Here is an 18,865-nt window from a genome sequence, read left to right as displayed (position 1 = left end):
CGCGAAGTCAGGTGATTTGTTGATATCTATGTGTTTTTTGTGAAATGGGTAATGTTCAGTATAATTTATGGGAAATAAATAGATTGTAATATATTAAAAATAATATTGAAGACATTGGCTTTTTGGGACTGCATATGGAATAAGAATAAACAGCATCTGTGGTCCATGTTCATGCATCCAACAACCTTGAAACACCAGGAAGATACTAAAGAAAGAAAGATCACTCATCTTCATCCTCCGGCCGTACAACAGTAAAATCCAGACCCGACTCTTCCAAAACCCTCCTTGAAAGCTCCCACTTAACACCAAACAGCCCCGAGTTAAAGCGACACGACCAAAGCTCCCCAATTCCCGACTCGTCAGCACGAAGCTCATCGATCTGCCTCACCATATCTGCGACAGCGAGCTCAGTATTCTGGATAATGACCTCAGGCGGACTGACCCTCTTCCCGAAATTGCGCGAAGTGAACAGGCAGATGATCCAGTGTTTCTTGCTCTTACCCCTGTAGTCCGTTTCCTGGGGCGGAATGATGAGAGCTGTGCCCTCCGGTAATCGGATATTTCTGTTTCTGGTGGACAGCTGTGGATTGTTTGGCTGGTCTGGAGCTACTATGGACTCCGGGCTGAATTTGTATTTCTGGCAGTGCGAGTGGTAGATGTTGTATGCAGCCGGATACTGTGTTGGTTAATGGTTGATTGATGGGAGGGACAGGATAGAGGTGGGTGATATAGTAAGTACTTTCTGTTTGAAGGCTTTTGCAATCCCGCCGCCCCAGGACCCGATACAGTTACATGCGTCTAAGATAGCCATGTTAGCTGTAAAGACATCTTGATTTCCTAGGTCACGTACGGATCAAGGCTGCTCCGTCTGGCGCGTCGAAGAGATCGCCTTGAATTTCTCTTATGCTGCTGCTGGTTACTTTCGAAGCCATGGTGAGGCTATCTCTGTATTTTCTTCACTATCAGCTTGCTGTGTTGAGACTTTCAAGTGTAGAGATGCATTCAAAGGTCGAGATGAATAGCAAGTGAGTCACAAGAGGAAGTTGCATTACGCGGCTCGTGTTTGTCGATGACTACGGAGTGGTATTTCCGAAAGAGCGGATGATGTTAAAAACAATAGGGCAATTGCCTCATAGCATGTTAAAAGATATCCTGAACTGATATCGGTGTACAGAGTTAACTACAGCTAGTACCTGCCAATGGGTTCTCAATGTTTCTGAGCCAGCCGGGCCAATTATAAAAAAGACAGCGCGTTCACTTCGTTATGCCATACAACAAAAGACATGAAAACTAATACAGAAGAGAAGGGAGAAAAAGGCCCACCATTACCGCTTGTCCTCTACTCCTCCAGTAGGGTTCTGCACGCGACGGGAAAGGAAGTGTCGCAGACTCTTGGATCCTCTACTGTTGCCTTGGCTTAACGCCTCTGCTTCTCGAGAGCCCTCGCTTTGCAAAGAATCATTTCCTCTCACTGATGTTGACGTTCGAGCATCAGTTTCAGGATCCCATGAAGAAGTTGTTGCCTCAGAACGAGGCGCGCTGTGGGCGCTGTTCGATTTCAGCCTTCTACTCAAACCCCGTGAGATGTTTCGGAGGATACCCGGGTCATCGTCATCGGTCCGAGGTTCATGGCGTGCGATTTCGCCCATGTAAGTCACACCATTTGTCGCAAAGTTCTCTTCAGGAACTGGAAGATAAAGGACTACACCGCGATACGGTTCAATCTGCAGAAGGTCCCTCAGAGCTGACTGGATCAGAGAGGTGCGGCGAAGATTGGTGATAGAGCCTATGAGGCATGGGAGTGTGTAGAGCTTCAACAAATATGATGGGTCCTTCGAGGTACCAAAGCGAATACATACATTCTGCTGTATGGTAACCATCATAGACGATTCGTGTCTCTGATAGATATGCGCTAAGCGAGATGAGACCACCGAAACAAGGGCTTCATCGTCTGTAACCTGAATATGCTATTAGTTTCTAGAGGTTTTCGAGCTCCAAATGGGATGTAGCACACACGTACCGTCTTGCTAAGCTTAAGCTCAGCCACAATGACTGATGTTTGACTCAATCGATCCCTGAGTGACAGCTCTTGCCCGCGTGCGCTGAAAAAACCGTCGAAGTACTGACTTTTTGCTCGTCGCACTGGCTCCTCCTCAACGCTTTTACCTATCACACCTGCAGACTTCGGGTCTGCAGGTGTGCCACGAGTCAGTTTTGGAAGCATTGAATCATCATCATCCGTCTCCTCAATGAACATGGAAGGCCTAGCGGGCGGCCTATCGAGCTTGTTTCGCTGTGTCATCGTCGTGTCGGAGACGGCTCTGACTGCCAACGCCTGAAATGACACCGGTGATTCAAGGGTGGGAACTGTTGGTGAAAGGCTCGCGGAAGATGTCGGCGAGGGGTCATGTCGTCGTCTCAGGAGAGATAAGTCCAATTTCTGTTGTCCCGAGACCATCTTAAGTATGTATGAGATGTGTTAGTTAAAGATTAGGGCGACAGTTCTTTAGCTATAACTAAGTGCCCTATAGCTAGAGCGCCACAGGTGAGTTGTTGAAAGAAAAGAAAAAAGACAGATGAGGAAAGACAGACAATTGCAGGAGTCGTCGTGTATTTCCCTTCTCCTTCCCTAGCTCACATCGTGGAGAAGTCGAAACTCTTCACTGCAACAGGAAGGCACTACTCTCCATATGGGAGGAATGTACTTCCGCAGTGAACATAGTAGCTGTAGCCAAGTTAGTGATAGTAGCACACTGTCTTTTAGTGCAGCTTTTGCTTTCGGTTGTCTGCAGTTCTTGGTGTAATTCTAGTTGGGATGGAATCACTGCCTGGAACATGCAAAGACAAGTGACAGATATCTTCGCTTCAAGCCTCATCTGATTCACATCTGACACATGAAGTATGCCATGCTCAGAGTGAAACTCCTTATTGGTGTCTTTCTCCCATAAACCAAGGCTGGCCTCCAGTGCAACACAAATACCAGCTTATGACACAATGCCCCCACAATATAAGATGCATCATGTCAACAAGATTCCTGGAGGCTAGTACTTCATAGTCTGACGAAGAGGGAGGCCTCGTTCTCACTGCCGCTGCCGGCAATTGTTGTATATTGTCAGACCAATTAGCATTTGCGTCATGATTCGTCTGGTCTGAATACATAGTCATGGATTAATTTCCCCATCTGCTTCATTTGGTAACATAGAATGCCAATCAACCTGGGCTGGCTAGGGCAGTGGGGATGACTCGTGTATTTGGAACGGTAAACATAAAACGAGTGGAGAGAAGGGAGACGGAAATATATTGGGAAAACTGGATTATATACAAGTATGTTTCCCGATCCTACAGCGTGTTAGTGGGTCCTAGAGAGTCTTGAAGTGCTCTCTTTGATCTGGGGCCCAGTCAAGAGAAGCCATTAAATGACCATGGAGGAATGATTGGATCGAAGGGACAAAACAATGTTACGGTCTTGGCAAATTATCGTTCGCGTGAGGACCTTCAGAGAAACTCAACTATTGTTTGATTTCCCGCGCAACGCGACCCTCATGAAGAGGACTCCCCCACCTACACTTTCCATTTGCTTAGACAAAGCATGATTCCAGTCTAAGGACCTCATAAAGATGGATGACGCGACAAAGTCTCTGCTCACAGAGCATTTCAGCTATACTCCGCTGGTCAGTATTTCTGGTAAACGCCTTGTCTCAGACATGCGCCTCCCTTACCCCTCATACCACTTTTTCTTGAGATAACCGAAGCTAATACTCTGGTCGCAGTCCCTTGTAGATGACGTGATCAACTCGATCAATAATCTGATCTATCAAGCTATCTCGAGTCTCGAAGCCGGCTTGCTCTCCACCCCTCCCGAGCGGTTGGGTTTCTCACACGCGACCAACGGTTCGACCATCCCAGATACAGATGAGGATGGGAACGTTGTTTACCCTGAGGCGAGACTGGAGATAGAAGATGGACTGCACAAACTTGAAACCCTTCTTGAGGCGACCGTCGACAAGGCATTTGATAAGTTCGAGATTATTGTCCTGCGAAACTCGTTTCGAGTGGACGATGACTTGCTAGGGTGGATTCGACTAAAGCATTATGAGGTGCGCTATGTGTTTGGGTGACAATGGTCCTGGGTAAAAACTGACAATGTATCGTTTCAGGGCCTGGATCTGAATCCGTCCTCCAACGCACCTACCCCGGACACGATTGTTGCTCTACGCAAAAAATTACAGGAAACCAAGAAATTGAACCGAGCTTTGAAACAAGAGACCGCTCGGAACGATGCGGTCATCTCCCAGCTGCGATCGATCTTATCCACCGTTAAAGGAGCCGACGGCGCGACAAGTGCTAAACAGGAGGGCAGCTCCGAGACGCCTGCACTTCCTACAAACAAAGACTTGGATCTATCATTCTTAACGGAGAGCCCCGCGGCGAAGCAATTACGAGTTGGCGCTGCTGTTGGGTCGAATGCTAAACACACACCGCTCACCACGAATACGACTTTTATATTATCTCAACTGCCAGCCCTGCAAGCGCTACTGAAGCAGCTCCGGCCTAAGTTAGCTACTCTGCCTAAATCGGCGGACACCACCGAAGCAAATTCTAAACGCGACGAGAGAAGGGAATACATCGAGAGCAGAATCCGCCTGCATCTCGAACGAACTGGCCAGCTTGGGGTGGGCTGTGACGGCAATCCTGTTGTCGCCGGAAGAAAGATCGATATTTCCGAAGCGCAGGCGCTCGAGGCGGTCACAGGAATGCTTACGCAAGGCGACAAAATGTCAGAATAAGAAGGACGATGGACGGAAATGGATGGCATAGTCATGCGCCATTGGCTATCGTGATAGCAATTTATTTCTGGCATAAGGTCAATATGGGCTTAGGAAGACCAGGACACGCTCCATGTCTGCTGGTCCCGTCTGAATGGGACCACGTCCACTTTGTCCGACTGCAAAAGGTTTACGATCTTTTCGTCTTTCTTCTCGAGGGTAATGAACTCCTTCTGTTCCTCACCAATACCATAGAATTGGCGGCCGAATTTGCTCATGAAGCCTTCAACCACCTCAGGGGTGATGTCTTCCTCCTTGAGGATACCCTTTTCACATGCCTGCTCGAAGGAGTCCAACACGACCTGGGTTGTGTATGGCTGGGTAAAGACGCCCGCCGCGATTTTGTCTCCACCCCTCTTGGAGGCTGCCGGGTGAGGGGCACTATCGGAGCCGAAAAAGAATTTGGGGTTGCCAGATGCTGCTGTGCGCAGGAGAGCGTCACGATCCGCAGGTGTTTTAGCGACAGGCTTGCAGAAACAGAACGGGTCGCCAGCCCAGTTGTCGATGATGATGGAAAGATGATGGGCGGTAATGCTTTTGATCCCTGACCGTCAGCATGTATCCATTGCAAAGTGTAACCGGGGGACCAACGTTGCTGCCACGGTAGGGCCGCACTTCTTCACGGCCTCTACAGCAGCTGCTGTAGTGCAGTGCTCCAGAATAATGCGGAGCTTAGGGAAACGCTCGTGCAATTGCAACAAAGTGGGGAGGAAGCGCTCCTCCGCCGACAGGACGGTCACATCGCCAGTGGAAGGGACTTCTCCATGAAGATTCAGAATCATGTCCTGACGCTCCATCTCTGCAAAGACCGGGTAAAACTGGGTATAATCCACCACACCGGAGGACGAGTTGGTGGTAACGCCTGCTGGATAGCTCTTGACACCGGTGATACCGCGCTTCTTGGCGTCGATGATGGTTTCCGGGGTCACGGACTCGTGGAGGTACAGCGACATGAGGAAGTTCACATTGGGTTCAATGGCTTGCAGGCGCTTCTTGTAGTCGAGCGCGCGGTCGACGGTTGTCACTGGCGGCACCAGGTTGGGCTAAATTGTTGTTCCAGTCCCATGAGTATCGAATGTATTAGACCGAGGTCCATTGGAATCAATCAACTCCTTACCATGACGAAAACGGTGTTCACACCACCTTGTCTGATTGTAGGCGTAACCAGGTCCATCATGTCACCATCGCGAAGGTGTACTGCGCAGCGCTTCCCGGTCAATTATTGTCGTGGAGTACATTGGGGTCAACGCACCATGGAAGTCGGCCGACGCGGGGAGCTTCGCGCCCTGGAGCTTGGAGAGAGGCATGGCGAAAGTGTTGTTCTAGAAATGAAAATAGAATGCTCGGTCAGAAGAGTTAGCCAAAGGGGGGTAGAGAGGAGATCACCGACCAGTTCTCAATTGCTACTCTGCTAGTAGATTGTATGTTTCTTTTCCTTTTCCCCGCCATGATTTTTTTCCGATTTAAATCGCGGGGCAGCCTTTGCTTTGATTGGGTGGGGCTCATCAAGTTCCTACCGACCGACCGATAAATTTGAAAGTGTACAAGTATTTCTCTGTTGACTGAATCATCACCCCATGACATATCCGAGACTTCTCTTTGGCTAGTTTACTGAAGGTTTCCACCGATGGCAGGCACCGGTGGCTCCGCTTTGTGCCTATAGCGTGTACACGATGGTGATTTTCGCACCTTGATGTATAAACTCTTGCCTGGCTTCCGGGAAATGCCAAATCCCACCAGACAAGCAATTCCACCGGATCCAAAGGAGCCTAGATTACTTGAGGGGACTGTTCCAGATGATTGGAGAGGTCTACACTCCATCGGTCCAGGCCTTCACCGGTATTGGATATGAAGTGGGCGCATTTTCCAACTTGGGTCGATTGACCAGAGCGTTCTGGTCTGGAAGCATCTGGACAATCGATCCGGGCACAATGCAAATGCTAATTCTCTTAGCTAGCGCTTGGTACCGTCGAAGATGGGCCTCCCAATTGGCGCACAGGGGTCCAAATCTAGGATCGTCAGGGATCCAGTTCGTCAAAGGTAGCACTGCCAAGTGATACCCTTGGGCGGTGGCGTCACGAATGAAGTTGACAACTATTCCAAATCTTTCGGGAGGCTGATATGGGATAGTCTAAGTAAGCTGGAGCTGGTTGGCTGGTTATATGGGAACACAGCAGGGATAATATGGTGATTCCCTAGACGTAGAGTTGGCTCACGGCGATCCTTAATGTGGAGTTATGACAGAGGGCGACAGGACTAGTGATAGAATCACACCCCGAAGGGGCGATACAAGAGGGCATTACGTGACAGTGAGCTGGCTCATCTGCTACATCTTACTGAAAAAACGAAGAGGTCAGCCAAGGTAGAACATTGACTCAAGCAGAGGTAAGAACGAGGCTTCCTAATTGTCTTGTTGTGAGCTTTTTGGGAGATTCTGAGGTTCGTCGCGCCGCAGCCGCAGCTCACATCAGCCCTAAGTGTCGTTATTGGCTAGACAGCGTGGCATCAAAGAATCCCGGTATTAAGTCATCCCATATGACGGATTCCTTGGAAGTTGGAGGCTTCCTCTATAATAGGAAAAGTATCCCCGGCTCATTTGGAAACGACTCGTGTCTTGGACTGGTCAGTCCAATCGTGTCGTCGCATTCAAACAATGCTGACGAGAGCGACGAAGCTAACAAAGTCGTAAAGACTTTGTGCCGAGGCTCTAAACTATGGCTTTTCGATAGTCTGTGATAGCTCCTGGTATTGCCTTTGTTACTAGGGTTGAGGTACCTTTGTCTATTGGACATCATGGTTTTAACCTCTTTCCCCACCAGCGTATACATATACTTCATTTCTGCTCGTCACACCGGTCTTCCGATGGTTGAGTTCTCTACCTTTGTGTGTGAGCCAGAACATCAATGGAAGGTGCGCAACTATGGTTGCCACCGATAAGCCTACCATAGCACCTCAAGAGACGGCTATATTACCCCCGGCGAGTTCGCCAGCTCCTTCTCCCCCAAACGGTGGTTTTGCAGCATGGGTGGGTGTGTTTGCTGGCTTTCTCTTGTTTTTCACCACCTGGGGCTTTTCGACGGCCTACGGCGCCTTCCAACACTTTTACCAGACGGATCTCTTAAGAGATAGTTCACCGTCACAGCTATCGTGGATTGGCACTGTTAATGCCTTCTTTCTGATTTCCACTGGTGTTATAGCTGGCCCACTGTTCGACCGGGGTTTCTTAATTCATCTTATGGTCGCCGGATGCTTCTTGACTACGCTTGGTCTTATGATGTTAAGCCTTTCTCAAAAGTACTACCAAGTGCTCTTATCCCAGGGATTCTGCTGCGGAATCGGTAGCGGGCTCATCTATGTGCCTGCCCTGTCCCTAGTGTTAACCAGCTTCACGAGCCGCAAGGGTATTGCCCTCGGCCTGGTGACCTGTGGTGCCAGTATTGGTATTTATCGATAGCCTGATAGCTTACTGCAAGCCCTATTCATGACTAACAAACATCAGGCGGAGTTCTATTTCCCATTATCTTCATACACTTGCAGCCTCAGATCGGCTTCCCCTGGACGGCGCGAGTAATGGGGTTCATCCAACTGGGCTGTTCATGTATCGCGGTTCCTCTGCTGATGGCGACCACTAAGCCGAAACGCAGTTCCCCACGACAGCTAATCCATTGGGGTGCGTTCAAGGAGTGGAGCTTCAATGCCTGCGGGGCCGCTAATTTTCTCATGTTCATGGCCTATTTCGTACCGCTGTTTTATGTACCTTTCTTTGCCTCGCAGGTCCTCGAGACTTCGACAGAAATGAGCTTCTATCTCGTGTCAATCTTGAACGCCGGCTCTGCCGTGGGCCGTTTAGGGTCAGCGTTGTTGACGCAACGACTAGGCGCTGGCTTGATCCTGAGTGTCAGTGTGACCACATCGGCAGCGTTGATTTTGGGTTGGATTGGCGTCAAGACGCAGGCCTACTTCATCACGTTTTGTGTATTATTTGGCATCTCCTCCGGAGCTCTGATATCAGCAAATCCTTTGGTGATCGCGCACCCCGTTGTCTCACCCACTCCGGCGATGATTGGGACCCGTATGGGCATGCTGTGGTTTACAGCGAGCTGGGGGTGCTGATTGGGGCGCCTATTGCTGGCGCCATTGAGGGCCATGGCGGAGGAAATGGGTATCTTGGACTGCAGGTATTCAGCGGTGTTGTCATGGCTGGCGGGGGGATCTTCTTGATGGTGCCTCTACTGGCCATCTGGCGGTATGATCGTCAGAAAGGGCTAGAATAGTGCATCCACTGAGGTCTAGGTCTTCCGGGTACTATTTCATTGTTCAAAATCAGATCAAGAAGAAGCATTTCAAAGATCATTTACGACGCATATTATCCTTCTACCATTACCATTTGTTCCGGATCAGAGATTGACAGATATCCCCGTTTATTGCAAATATAACATGACTTGAATCATGCAAGCCCAAAGATTATACAGAAGTAAAAATCGCGCCAGAGAAACATAACGTATTCAACAGCTATTAGCGGAATCGACTTCCAACGCTATACTATGCCCTACACTCCCTTCCCTTTGAATCCACAGAAATCCACAGCTCCAACCCAAACCAAAAACCAACCCCTCACCTCCTCACCTGCTCCTGCACCTCCACTGTAATATCCACCGTCCTAAGCACGCCCTCCCGAGTCGAAACCCGCGTCAAACGTTCCAAACTCTCCGTACTCTCACTCGCCCTCTCCCGATTCCTCCGCGAAGAAGTAATATCCGTAACCACCGACGGCGTCATATTACTCAAGCGCGCGGTATCCGTATAAAAGCTACATTTAGTCCTACGACCTGTATCATAGACACTTCGATCAGGATGTCCGAGCTCCACTTCATCCGGCAGTCGAGTCGTAAGAAGACCGGAGTGGAAGCCAGCGAATATATGATAGAGGGTTGGCAGACAGGCGATGGTAACGGAGACGCACATCATGGCTTGTGCACAGATTGTTGGGTTGACGATTGTCCCTGTATATTTCCATTAGATTTTTGGATGATGGTACATAGAGGCCGGGGGGAAACGGACATGTTGTATCTGGTGAGTTGAGGAACGGGGGCAGGAGGGCTAGATGGGCGATTGCGAGGCCGATGACCCTGTTTTTGGGTAGTTACGTTAGTTCAATTTGCCAGATATGAGTCTATCGAAGGGGGGACGTGCGTGATCCGGGCTGAGAAGGAGCAGAGGATTTTCATTCTTCGGGCTGGTGTTATTTGCACGTTGCGCATCATGATGAAGGGGATTGCGAGTATGATTAGCTCGGTGAGGATGTGGAATGTCGAGATTGGGTAGAGCATTGCCCCTGTGCATCTTTCGGACGTGTAGAGCCAGGGCTCTGGGAGGGGGCATTGGAAGGCGATTCCGAAGAACGCGAATGCTGTCCAGGCGCCTATGAGGCCGACAGTGATGGTGCAGCTTTGGCGGATGCCTTTGCTTGGGGTTAGGGTCCGGAGGAGGAGTGTGGTTGAGAGCTTTGAGAGTGACAGAATGATGATGTGGGTGAGCTGGGCGGCGTAATAGAACTGAGAGTGTAAGTGGTTTGGACATGGGGATAAGTAGGGTTTGCTGTGAGAATGGCCGTGCTCGGCTTACTTTGCTGGATTGACGTATCTCGGCCGACGTGAGCGTCTGTATATGTCTTCCCAATCCATGTTGGATGGACTTTTGCATGAGCACCACCTGGACGATTGACAGTATCTTGATGGGGTATGTAGTCAGGATAAGTGTGTATTTGAATCACTCAGACGGGTACCAACTAGAGCCACCCAGATGGGAGTATTGACTGCCGGCCGCCGTTGCTTGAAGTATATCACTGATCCCAGTTTTGCGGCAACAAAGATGAACGTAACGATGAGAAGAGTAACAGAGACAAGAGTGATGAGTGGCCCACGGTTGTCATCTGAGAGGGCCTGGTAAGGGGCTTTTGCATTGGACATGGTCAACACAAGAGGGCACCATAGTCAAGACGTATCGGCAGGAGAGGATTGAGAGAGAAGGCAGCATAGCCTCGAGTATGACTATAAGGTCTACGAGCTTTGAATTTGGATGCATCCCTGGGGAGTCGGATCATAATCCATGCTCCAACTGGATGAAGACTTCGCGACGTCCATCAGGATCGTGCCCCAGGGGCTCCGAACTTGGCTCTGCCTGAAGCACGCCGTGTTCCGGCGGGATGCCACAGGACCACGCAAGAGAAAAACTCTTAAACCAGACGAGGTGCATAGTTTACCAGTCACAGAGCGCATTACGACCGGGATTGCTATCCTGAGACAACTAACGTAGTAATCGCCGGACTTGGCAGTGATGTGGTAGGGCTAACTAGTTGTGAATCCCTGAGGGACAAAGAGACGGGGATCAGAAGCCCGGCTCCTGCTAGGGAAGCACTAAGACTATTCCGCGCAGTTAGCCTTCCCCACTGCGGCAGAATCCCTCAATCATAATGGTGGATGTTATTTAGGGTGTGCGCAAGCATCAGCCCTTCGCATGCTGGCTTCCTTTGGAGTTACAACTCTTCCAGATCATACTGCAACAGCGTCGCAGATCTCTCTCGACAGCGACATGGATTCATACAGGGGTATAACCGAGGCATATGAAATACCCGCATTAATTAATTTACTTGCAAGCACCATGTCTAGGAGAATGGGACCTTTCGATCCCATCATCCCATTATCCAGGCCAATGCTTCGTTCGACGCCCGACGCTTAAAAAGGGAACGTTACCTACTACCCCTTATTCTGAATATCACTCTTTGTTCTCGGGCCTTTCAGCTTGTATGCCAGATTCACCTTAGGTAAGAAGATGTATGACGACGAAGTTGAGATGAAAAGTGGCAGTGCTATTCAATCAGCGCCAGCAGCTTATGATGGCGGCGTTGAGTATCGCCAGGGACAGAAGTTAGAAGTATGTGCTATTTGACTCAATGAATTGCATTTCGTATGCTGAGCCCTATTGTTTCAATAGAGATATTTGAATTTCTTCTCTTCCTTGGCGTTCTCTGCCACGTTAGTTGCTTCGTGGGAGACAACGGGTGCAGGTTTGCAGGCCGGTCTTTTCAATGGCGGCCCTGCAGTTATTGTCTATGGGCTTATCATCAGTGCAATCGGAAACTTGGCAATTGCTTGCTCTTTAGCTGAGCTGGCTACTGTGTACGAGATACCGAATACACTCTGGCAGAGATGACATCGCTGACCATATCGACTAGACATCCCACAGCTGGCGCACAGTATCATTGGACATATATCCTCGCCCCGGGGTATCGTCGGTTCTTTAGCTTCTTCCAAGGTAGGCGGTTTGATCAGGATTCGCAACATTTATTTAATTAAAGCACTAAATTGTCACTATCCAGGATGGGTCACGGTACGATCGACATTGTCTTCTCAAGGCTCATCGGGTACCATGCTAAGATTAAACATAGGTTTTCTCATGGGCCGCCCTTGTGTGCATTGCCCCGTTCATTATCGGTAACCAGATCGCAGGAATGGTTGTCCTGAGCCATCCTGAGTACGACAAACAAAGATGGCATGGCACCTTGCTTATGTGGGCAGTCCTTCTTATCCCAATCATCATTAATGTCTTTGCTCGTCGCCTCCTCCCTCTCGTCGAGGTCGCTGCTGGTATCATGCATTGTGTCTTCTTGCCTGTGACTATTGCTGTTTTTCTCATTCTGGCCCCTCGAAATACTGACGCTTTTGTTTGGGACAACTTTGTCAGTGGACTCAGTGGCTGGAAGGACCCAGGGGTGGTATTTTCTGTTGGACTCCTGGGCGTTATAGCGCCTTTTACCGGTACGCTTTGGTCTATGCGCAGCTCCATACACTTCACTTCACTAAATACTTCAGGTGTTGATGGTGTCATTCACATGGCCGAAGAAGTCAAGAATGCGAAAACTGCCATCCCAAGATCCATGATTTGGGGTACACTTATCAATGCCGTCATGGCCTTTAGTTATGCTATCACCGTGCTTTACTGCATGGGAAATTACAAGGAGGCACTTACTAGCGTGACGGGCTATCCTGTCATCCAGATCGCCTATCAAGCCAGCGGCAACAACCTCGCCGCTACATATGTCCTTATGGCGCTGGGTATTCTCCCCGGTTGGGTTGCCCTCTTCAACAGCCTCGCCTCCGTCACTCGGTTGACCTGGGCTTTCGCTCGAGACAACGGTCTACCATTCTCCAACTTTTTTGTCAAAGTCGACCCTCGCCTCAAAATCCCCGTTCGAGCCCTTTTTCTCGTGGCAGCCTGCGTGGTTGCTCTTTCCTTTATCCAAATCGGATCCACCGCCGCGTTCAATGCGATCTTATCCTTAAGTACTGAGGGCATATTTATCTCCTACCTTATCCCTCTTGTATTCCTAGTATTCAAGCGTTTTACAGCCCCTAGAGATATTCCAAAGGGCGAATTCTCGCTTGGCAAATGGGGTCTCCCGATAAATATGGTGGCCATTCTTTTCGCCACTTACTTTGCAATCTTCTTACCCTTCCCACCTGAGGTACCGGTAACTCCTGAGGGTATGAATTACGCTGGCCCCGTGCTTGGTTTTGTCATGGTATTTGCTTGTGTGGATTGGTTGGTTCGTGGGCGCCACAAATGGAACGGACCTACAATGAATTTCTCCAGAGAATGAAAGGTTCTAGACGGCTTATGTCTGGACCAATTCTTGTGATACTCGACTATCGCAACTGAGCGGGAGTATACGTAATGAGGTTGTCCATGGTGGCTCTTGTATAGGCTAGGTGATGCAAAGTGCATATCTCATATTCTCATTATAGACCAAAAGAAACTTTGTTCTTCTCTATCCACTTTCTCTCTTATATTATTATCAACAGCTAGTTCTCAGTGCCAAAAAATAGCTCTACTTTGAACACTTACCGATGAGTTCTAGAGGAGCCAGATTCTCAAGTCTACGGCGCTTAAGCGTCCATATGAAGCTCGGTGTACTTCGTATACATTAAATGGCGGAGAAATGTCTAGGAGTCTTTATGTGAAACGTGACACGATGAAACAGTTCACTGCAACTTCAACCACGGAAATTGCTCTGTATAGACTCTACCTGAATATCCAAGGATTGTGTTTTGACCTTTCATATTAGAACCCCTAGAGACCATGCCCCCCAGGTAATCTCGACCTCGGCGGGTCATACAGTCCAAGGCCAATGACTGTGCCTATCGACATATGTGTAGCCGACTATAACACACTACGAAACCAGGTGGCGTCTTCTTGAGCATATCATAGGGTAAGGATGGTCTAGTTGTGAGATTCATGCATCGTGAACGCCTACCCAGAATAGCCGCTGATTGGTGTATCCGAGTGTATCTCTTCCCATTAAGCGCCCTGGTCAGTCTAGAGCGAGCGCATTGACCTATGTTTATTTTTCCATGGCTAAGGTGTGGTCGTGCAGAAATCTGCAGAAGCTAATTTGTGCATGAGCGGTTAATCCGAGTACTTGACTGGTGTGATCTATATTAGGCCATCTCGGCATTTGTTGGACTGGGGATGAACTGAACCCACTGATGGATGGTCAAACCAAAGAACTGCGCTTACAAGCTGTAATATTTTAAACGCTCCCTGGTTCTCCAGGATTACGAACTCCTTCTTCATCTCTTATTTGGTCTCTTTTCCCAGCCGTTGTGCTCGTCGCTCGCTTTATAATTCTGAGTCCCTCCTTTCATAATCTTCTTCTGTTTTTATCTGTAGAGGTTGCAGGCAATTCTCTTCTAATTAACTCGATATTGTGCAATACTATTCTGTATCTTCAGAGTGTACTTGATATGGATACCGGCTCCACCAGTTCAGTCTCCTACCATGTGTCCTGCGCCTCAGATGCAGACGAGTCGAAATATCTCACAAGGGTTCAATATCTCCATTGGGTCCGACTCGCTCTGGGTATCATCATCTTCGGCGTCGCCGTCTCCATCATAGGATGCGAGGCAGTGCCTTTCCAGCACTATCGAGCGACATCAGCATACGGCAAGGTCGGGCTATATCTCTGGCCGTTGAACTTCGACATCCGCCCGACCGTCGCATTGCTGTCCTGCGGCTGCATCCTTGCATTCCTGAATTTAACATACACCGTCATCGCTCTGCTTCCTTCTGTGAGTTAGCTCTGTCTCAGCTAGTACCATGACAAGTTTATCGGCCCCCCAACCTATCTTTGCTAACTCCCCCAAGCCCCACGCACATATCAAACGACAAAACATCACCACCACAGCCATCGCCATCTCGGGCTTCCTCACAGCACTAGTGGGCCTCATATTCGCCATCCATCTCCCGGGCTCGAATCCCCCAAACGGGTTCTCGGAAGTAGAAACGCTCCATTCGTGGACCTGCAAGTGGAAAACGGTGCATGGGCCGCTGTCGTCGAAGGTAGATGACACCGTCACCCCGCCGCCGGCGCGTTTTGCGCGTGACTGTGCGCTCACCCGGGCGTCGTTTGTCCTGACAGGACTGGCTGTCGGGCTGGCGATCCTCATGGGGGTGGCCGCCGGTGTGGGGGTTTGGTTTGAGAGAAGTGTCTCCCGGCAACGGGGACAGGATACTTCTCCGCTGCGGAAGATTGATATCATGGCGAAGTATCCGGGTACTTGAAGGTTATGTGTTGGTATTGGTTCGGGGTTGGGTGTAGGCACATACTGCTGGGTTCATTGTTGTGCTGGGGGGGGGGGGATTTTAGTTAGGGTTTTAGTCTATGTCGCTTGTCTCTGGTTAGGCATATGTATGTGGAGTAATTTCTAGGATTATGTGTATTTCTTCTGGTGTTTGTCGGTTGCAATATGTATAATATGTTCAACATGTAGTCAATCACCCTAGGACTGAGATCTGATATACAGTTCTCGTTTGCTTCTTAACATACCATCCACTCAATAATAATAATAATGATATAACCTTTCTTTACAATCCTAATTCCTAGATCTTAAATCCTAAATCCTAGCCTTCAACCTCAAATCCTCAAAAGGCAGCCCCAAAAACTCCCACATAAAATGCCACCGATCACTCCCAAAGAAGGGCTCTCCCTTACCCTCGCCATTCACGACCCAAAACCACGGGCACCCAAACGCGCCCAGCTCCTTCACGGCTCTCTCCGTCGTGGCCACCAGCTCAGCCTTGACTTCAGGCGTGCCCGCAGCGGCGATAATCTTCTCTACTTCCTCAGCACCGAACACGGTCCCGAGAGCCCGGGCCAGATTCTCAGGCTTGGATATGTCCAACTGGCCCTTCCACATCGTCTCGAAGCAGCTCTGGAAGGCCGCTGCGAGGGTTTGCTTGGGGTGGGTGTTTTTGATGTGGGTTAGGGCTCTTTGGGGCTGGATTTGTTTATTCTGTTAGTTTTGCACTTCCTTTTTCTGGTTGGGGGTTCGGGTCTGAATATATTGTGCTGGGTAGTGTAGTATAGTGTATAGTATATCCAGTACTGGCAAGATAAGGATAAACCTACCAAAAGCGACAAAATAGGGAACCACGGCGGAATCTCGAAATCATGGCCGAAGTATTTCTGGGCCCGTTTGCCGTCGTACTTTGAGTAGGCGGCTTTGGCGGGGAGCGTCCAGGGGGGTTTGTTTCCTTTTTATTTTCCAATTCCGTGCTTAGTGAGGTGTTGTTTTACTTCTCTTTCGGTTGGTAGTGGAAATATATATATGTGTGTGTGAAAAAGAGAGAGAGGTGTAATGTATAGAAACCTACCACTGCCTACATTAATCCCGCCCAGAAAGACGGGGATATACCTACGAGCAAAAATCAGTATCAATCCAGCGCATTGGAAAGAGTAATAGAGTATAACATGTTACATACTCAATCTCAACGTCCAGGCTCTCCAACGCAGCGGCATTCTTCTGCAGATACGTGAAAGCGTAGAAACTGTATGGCGACACTTTTCATGTGCTTGCTATCAGCGATGGATTCAGATTCAAAGGTGGTTGTTGGTATAATGGCCTACCGCAGTCTAAGTAGCATTCGATTTTCTTGCCCATTGTTTTGGGTTCTCGTGTTGAGTATATGGGGAGTTAGTTGGTGGGTTTGAACTTTGGGGTTGGTTATGGGGAAGGTTTTAAGCTGTTGATTTATCGGCGGGGATGAAATGCCGAGGATGTTTGGTGGTCGTTTGGCCGACGGCGGGTCGGCTTGGGCAGTACTGGTTTACAACGTGATGGGTATATGGATTAACTGGATGTAATTTTGGGGGATGCAGTAGATGGGGGGGTATATTTAGGTTAACTTGAGTCAGTGTGGTCTTCATCTATACGGTTCTTATCATGTATTCAATGGTAAGCTGGGCTCTCCGTGCGAATTACTTAATGGCTATAGAAAACAATTCAATAAGATATATATATCGACGCTACTAAAGTAATTCAATCTATCTACATCTTCGCCCGCAGCTTTGTACTGTCCATCCTCATCCCCTCGTCATCCTGTTCGGCTACTTCCAGCACTGGCAGCTCCTTTGGCATGATGCGTCGTGGATTGGAACCCGGGACCACCGAGTACTTCGAGAAATCCGAGACTCCGCAGTATTGGCGTAGGAAGTCCTCATCGAGCGCCAACATTCCGTTCACGGTCGCTGCAGGTGTCTTCAGAATGCCAATAACGGCGTCGGAGAATACAGTCTGCGTTGTCTGGTTAGATATGTGATACAGGAATGCTGTCAATGAACATACCGGCTTCCTAAGGTCGGCTTTACGAGAAGGGTCCTTCGACGTAGTCATTTCCGTCGCAGCTGATTCGGTGCTCTGCATAAATAAGTCGTAATCCAGAACCAATTTCCGTAGGGAAGTGACATACCGTAGCTGGCCAAAGACTGGTAATCGCCATATCCTTATGACCCTGTCTCACAAAATCCATCGCAAGACCACGAGTAAGAACGCTCATCGCGACTTTGCCTGCGGAGTATCAGCATTACATATTCCCACCGTAACTGAATACCGACAGTAAGCAACATACCCATGGCATAGGCCGTCTTCCCCCTAAAAAACCTCGAATAGATAGGCGGCGACACAACAATAATACGTCCCTTCCACCCATTCCTCTCAAACTCAGGCAGCGCCGCCTGCACGCTAGCATACAACCCCTCAGGGTTGACCCGCTGCATAAGCTGAAACCGCTTCGTGGGCGTATTCGCGATAGACGACCACCAGATTGCGCCGGAGTTGTAGACAAGCACGTCTAGTCTTCCCGCAAGACGCACGGTTTCTTTCACCATGTTCTCGACTTGGGAGACATCGCGGACATCAACCTGGATCGCGAAGGCTTTGCCGCCGGCTTCTTTGATCTCACGCTCAACAGTGGCGATGGTTGATTTGTTGGAGTTGGGGTCTGGTGGGAACGGGACTGTCTCATAGGCGTTGGATGTGGTTTTGGCTGCCACGACGACTGGGTTTCATTAATTGTTGTTTTTCTTGATTGGCGACTGTGAAGGACTTACCTGTGTAGTCGTTCTTTGCCAGGTCAATGGCGATTTGACGGCCTAGGCCCCGCGAGGCACCAACGACTAGGGCAACTGGTTTGGGTGATGTCATTGTTGAAGCTTGACTGGTGGTCTTGTGGTAGGCAATTGTAGATTCCTCTCAAGGTCGCGCAGCTAATCTACTTATATACGATCATGGAAGGAATGTAAGTTATTTAATCCGGGATCCATTCACCTCAGTTTTATCCTCGGGACGTGGGCTTGGTTTGTCATTCTTGAATCCCTGACCGATTTGTTAGATGCCGACCCGAGCTCGGCTCGGCCCATACAACAACATTATTAATCTCCACGGCGAGTAGTTAGACTATACATGATATCGTCACATATTCACCGCGCTAATTTTAACCGCTTTGATTTTGAAGGCTTGCATTTGAGTGTTACTGCAGCTGAAATACTGCCTATACCTTACCTACTCTAATAGCCGGTGTTCGAGAGACCTTCCAAGAAACTTTAGGCCTCTCAATATCGCCCAGGGCAATGCGAACAATTTTGAGAACTTCGACGGCGTCTCAGTTGAAAAAGTACTGTGCAGTATTCTACTAGCCTGTCT

General features: G+C 49.1%; 9 protein-coding genes across 9 annotated transcripts; 4 read left to right on the top strand and 5 right to left on the bottom strand.

Moving 5' to 3' along the window:
- Positions 1-220: 220 nt before the first annotated feature.
- On the bottom strand, positions 221-2,458 carry ANOM_008465 (uncharacterized protein; the record flags this gene model as incomplete). The annotated part of the gene is made up of 5 exons (XM_015553721.1): positions 221-676; positions 740-798; positions 851-939; positions 1,330-1,958; positions 2,021-2,458. 5 exons carry the CDS (start codon positions 2,456-2,458, stop codon positions 221-223), a joined length of 1,671 nt encoding a protein of 556 aa, XP_015403124.1.
- Positions 2,459-3,617: 1,159 nt separating this feature from the next.
- ANOM_008464 (MIND complex subunit MTW1) lies at positions 3,618-4,787 on the top strand (the record flags this gene model as incomplete). The annotated part of the gene is made up of 3 exons (XM_015553720.1): positions 3,618-3,671; positions 3,771-4,097; positions 4,158-4,787. 3 exons carry the CDS (start codon positions 3,618-3,620, stop codon positions 4,785-4,787), a joined length of 1,011 nt encoding a protein of 336 aa, XP_015403125.1.
- ANOM_008463 (dihydroorotase) lies at positions 4,780-6,141 on the bottom strand. The gene is made up of 4 exons (XM_015553719.1): positions 6,079-6,141; positions 5,944-6,023; positions 5,418-5,869; positions 4,780-5,360 (listed from the first exon to the last, which is right to left on the bottom strand). Exons 1-4 carry the CDS (start codon positions 6,131-6,133, stop codon positions 4,877-4,879), a joined length of 1,071 nt encoding a protein of 356 aa, XP_015403116.1. The 5' UTR covers positions 6,134-6,141; the 3' UTR covers positions 4,780-4,876.
- A 1,605-nt stretch (positions 6,142-7,746) lies between these two features.
- ANOM_008462 (putative MFS monocarboxylate transporter) lies at positions 7,747-8,939 on the top strand (the record flags this gene model as incomplete). Its single annotated transcript, XM_015553718.1, has 2 exons — positions 7,747-8,266; positions 8,326-8,939. 2 exons carry the CDS (start codon positions 7,747-7,749, stop codon positions 8,937-8,939), a joined length of 1,134 nt encoding a protein of 377 aa, XP_015403127.1.
- Positions 8,940-9,440: 501 nt separating this feature from the next.
- ANOM_008461 (uncharacterized protein) lies at positions 9,441-10,795 on the bottom strand (the record flags this gene model as incomplete). Its single annotated transcript, XM_015553717.1, has 5 exons — positions 9,441-9,829; positions 9,888-9,955; positions 10,179-10,381; positions 10,452-10,556; positions 10,616-10,795. 5 exons carry the CDS (start codon positions 10,793-10,795, stop codon positions 9,441-9,443), a joined length of 945 nt encoding a protein of 314 aa, XP_015403115.1.
- Positions 10,796-11,657: 862 nt separating this feature from the next.
- Positions 11,658-13,485, top strand: ANOM_008460 (amino acid permease; the record flags this gene model as incomplete). The annotated part of the gene is made up of 6 exons (XM_015553716.1): positions 11,658-11,759; positions 11,820-12,004; positions 12,061-12,140; positions 12,205-12,215; positions 12,274-12,643; positions 12,698-13,485. 6 exons carry the CDS (start codon positions 11,658-11,660, stop codon positions 13,483-13,485), a joined length of 1,536 nt encoding a protein of 511 aa, XP_015403126.1.
- A 1,144-nt stretch (positions 13,486-14,629) lies between these two features.
- ANOM_008459 (uncharacterized protein) lies at positions 14,630-15,446 on the top strand (the record flags this gene model as incomplete). Its single annotated transcript, XM_015553715.1, has 2 exons — positions 14,630-14,953; positions 15,030-15,446. 2 exons carry the CDS (start codon positions 14,630-14,632, stop codon positions 15,444-15,446), a joined length of 741 nt encoding a protein of 246 aa, XP_015403119.1.
- Positions 15,447-15,778: 332 nt separating this feature from the next.
- ANOM_008458 (putative DSBA family oxidoreductase) lies at positions 15,779-16,825 on the bottom strand (the record flags this gene model as incomplete). Its single annotated transcript, XM_015553714.1, has 5 exons — positions 15,779-16,162; positions 16,294-16,418; positions 16,539-16,579; positions 16,647-16,725; positions 16,792-16,825. 5 exons carry the CDS (start codon positions 16,823-16,825, stop codon positions 15,779-15,781), a joined length of 663 nt encoding a protein of 220 aa, XP_015403117.1.
- Positions 16,826-17,212: 387 nt separating this feature from the next.
- ANOM_008457 (short chain dehydrogenase family protein) lies at positions 17,213-18,367 on the bottom strand (the record flags this gene model as incomplete). Its single annotated transcript, XM_015553713.1, has 5 exons — positions 17,213-17,458; positions 17,510-17,581; positions 17,634-17,731; positions 17,793-18,221; positions 18,274-18,367. The coding sequence occupies 5 exons, from the start codon at positions 18,365-18,367 to the stop codon at positions 17,213-17,215; spliced, it is 939 nt and encodes a 312-aa protein (XP_015403123.1).
- Positions 18,368-18,865: the final 498 nt, after the last annotated feature.

Source organism: Aspergillus nomiae, assembly GCF_001204775.2.
Source record: "Aspergillus nomiae NRRL 13137 chromosome Unknown contig00368, whole genome shotgun sequence".
Taxonomy (NCBI): Eukaryota; Fungi; Ascomycota; class Eurotiomycetes; order Eurotiales; family Aspergillaceae; genus Aspergillus; species Aspergillus nomiae.
This window is presented reverse-complemented; position numbering and strand designations above follow the sequence as displayed.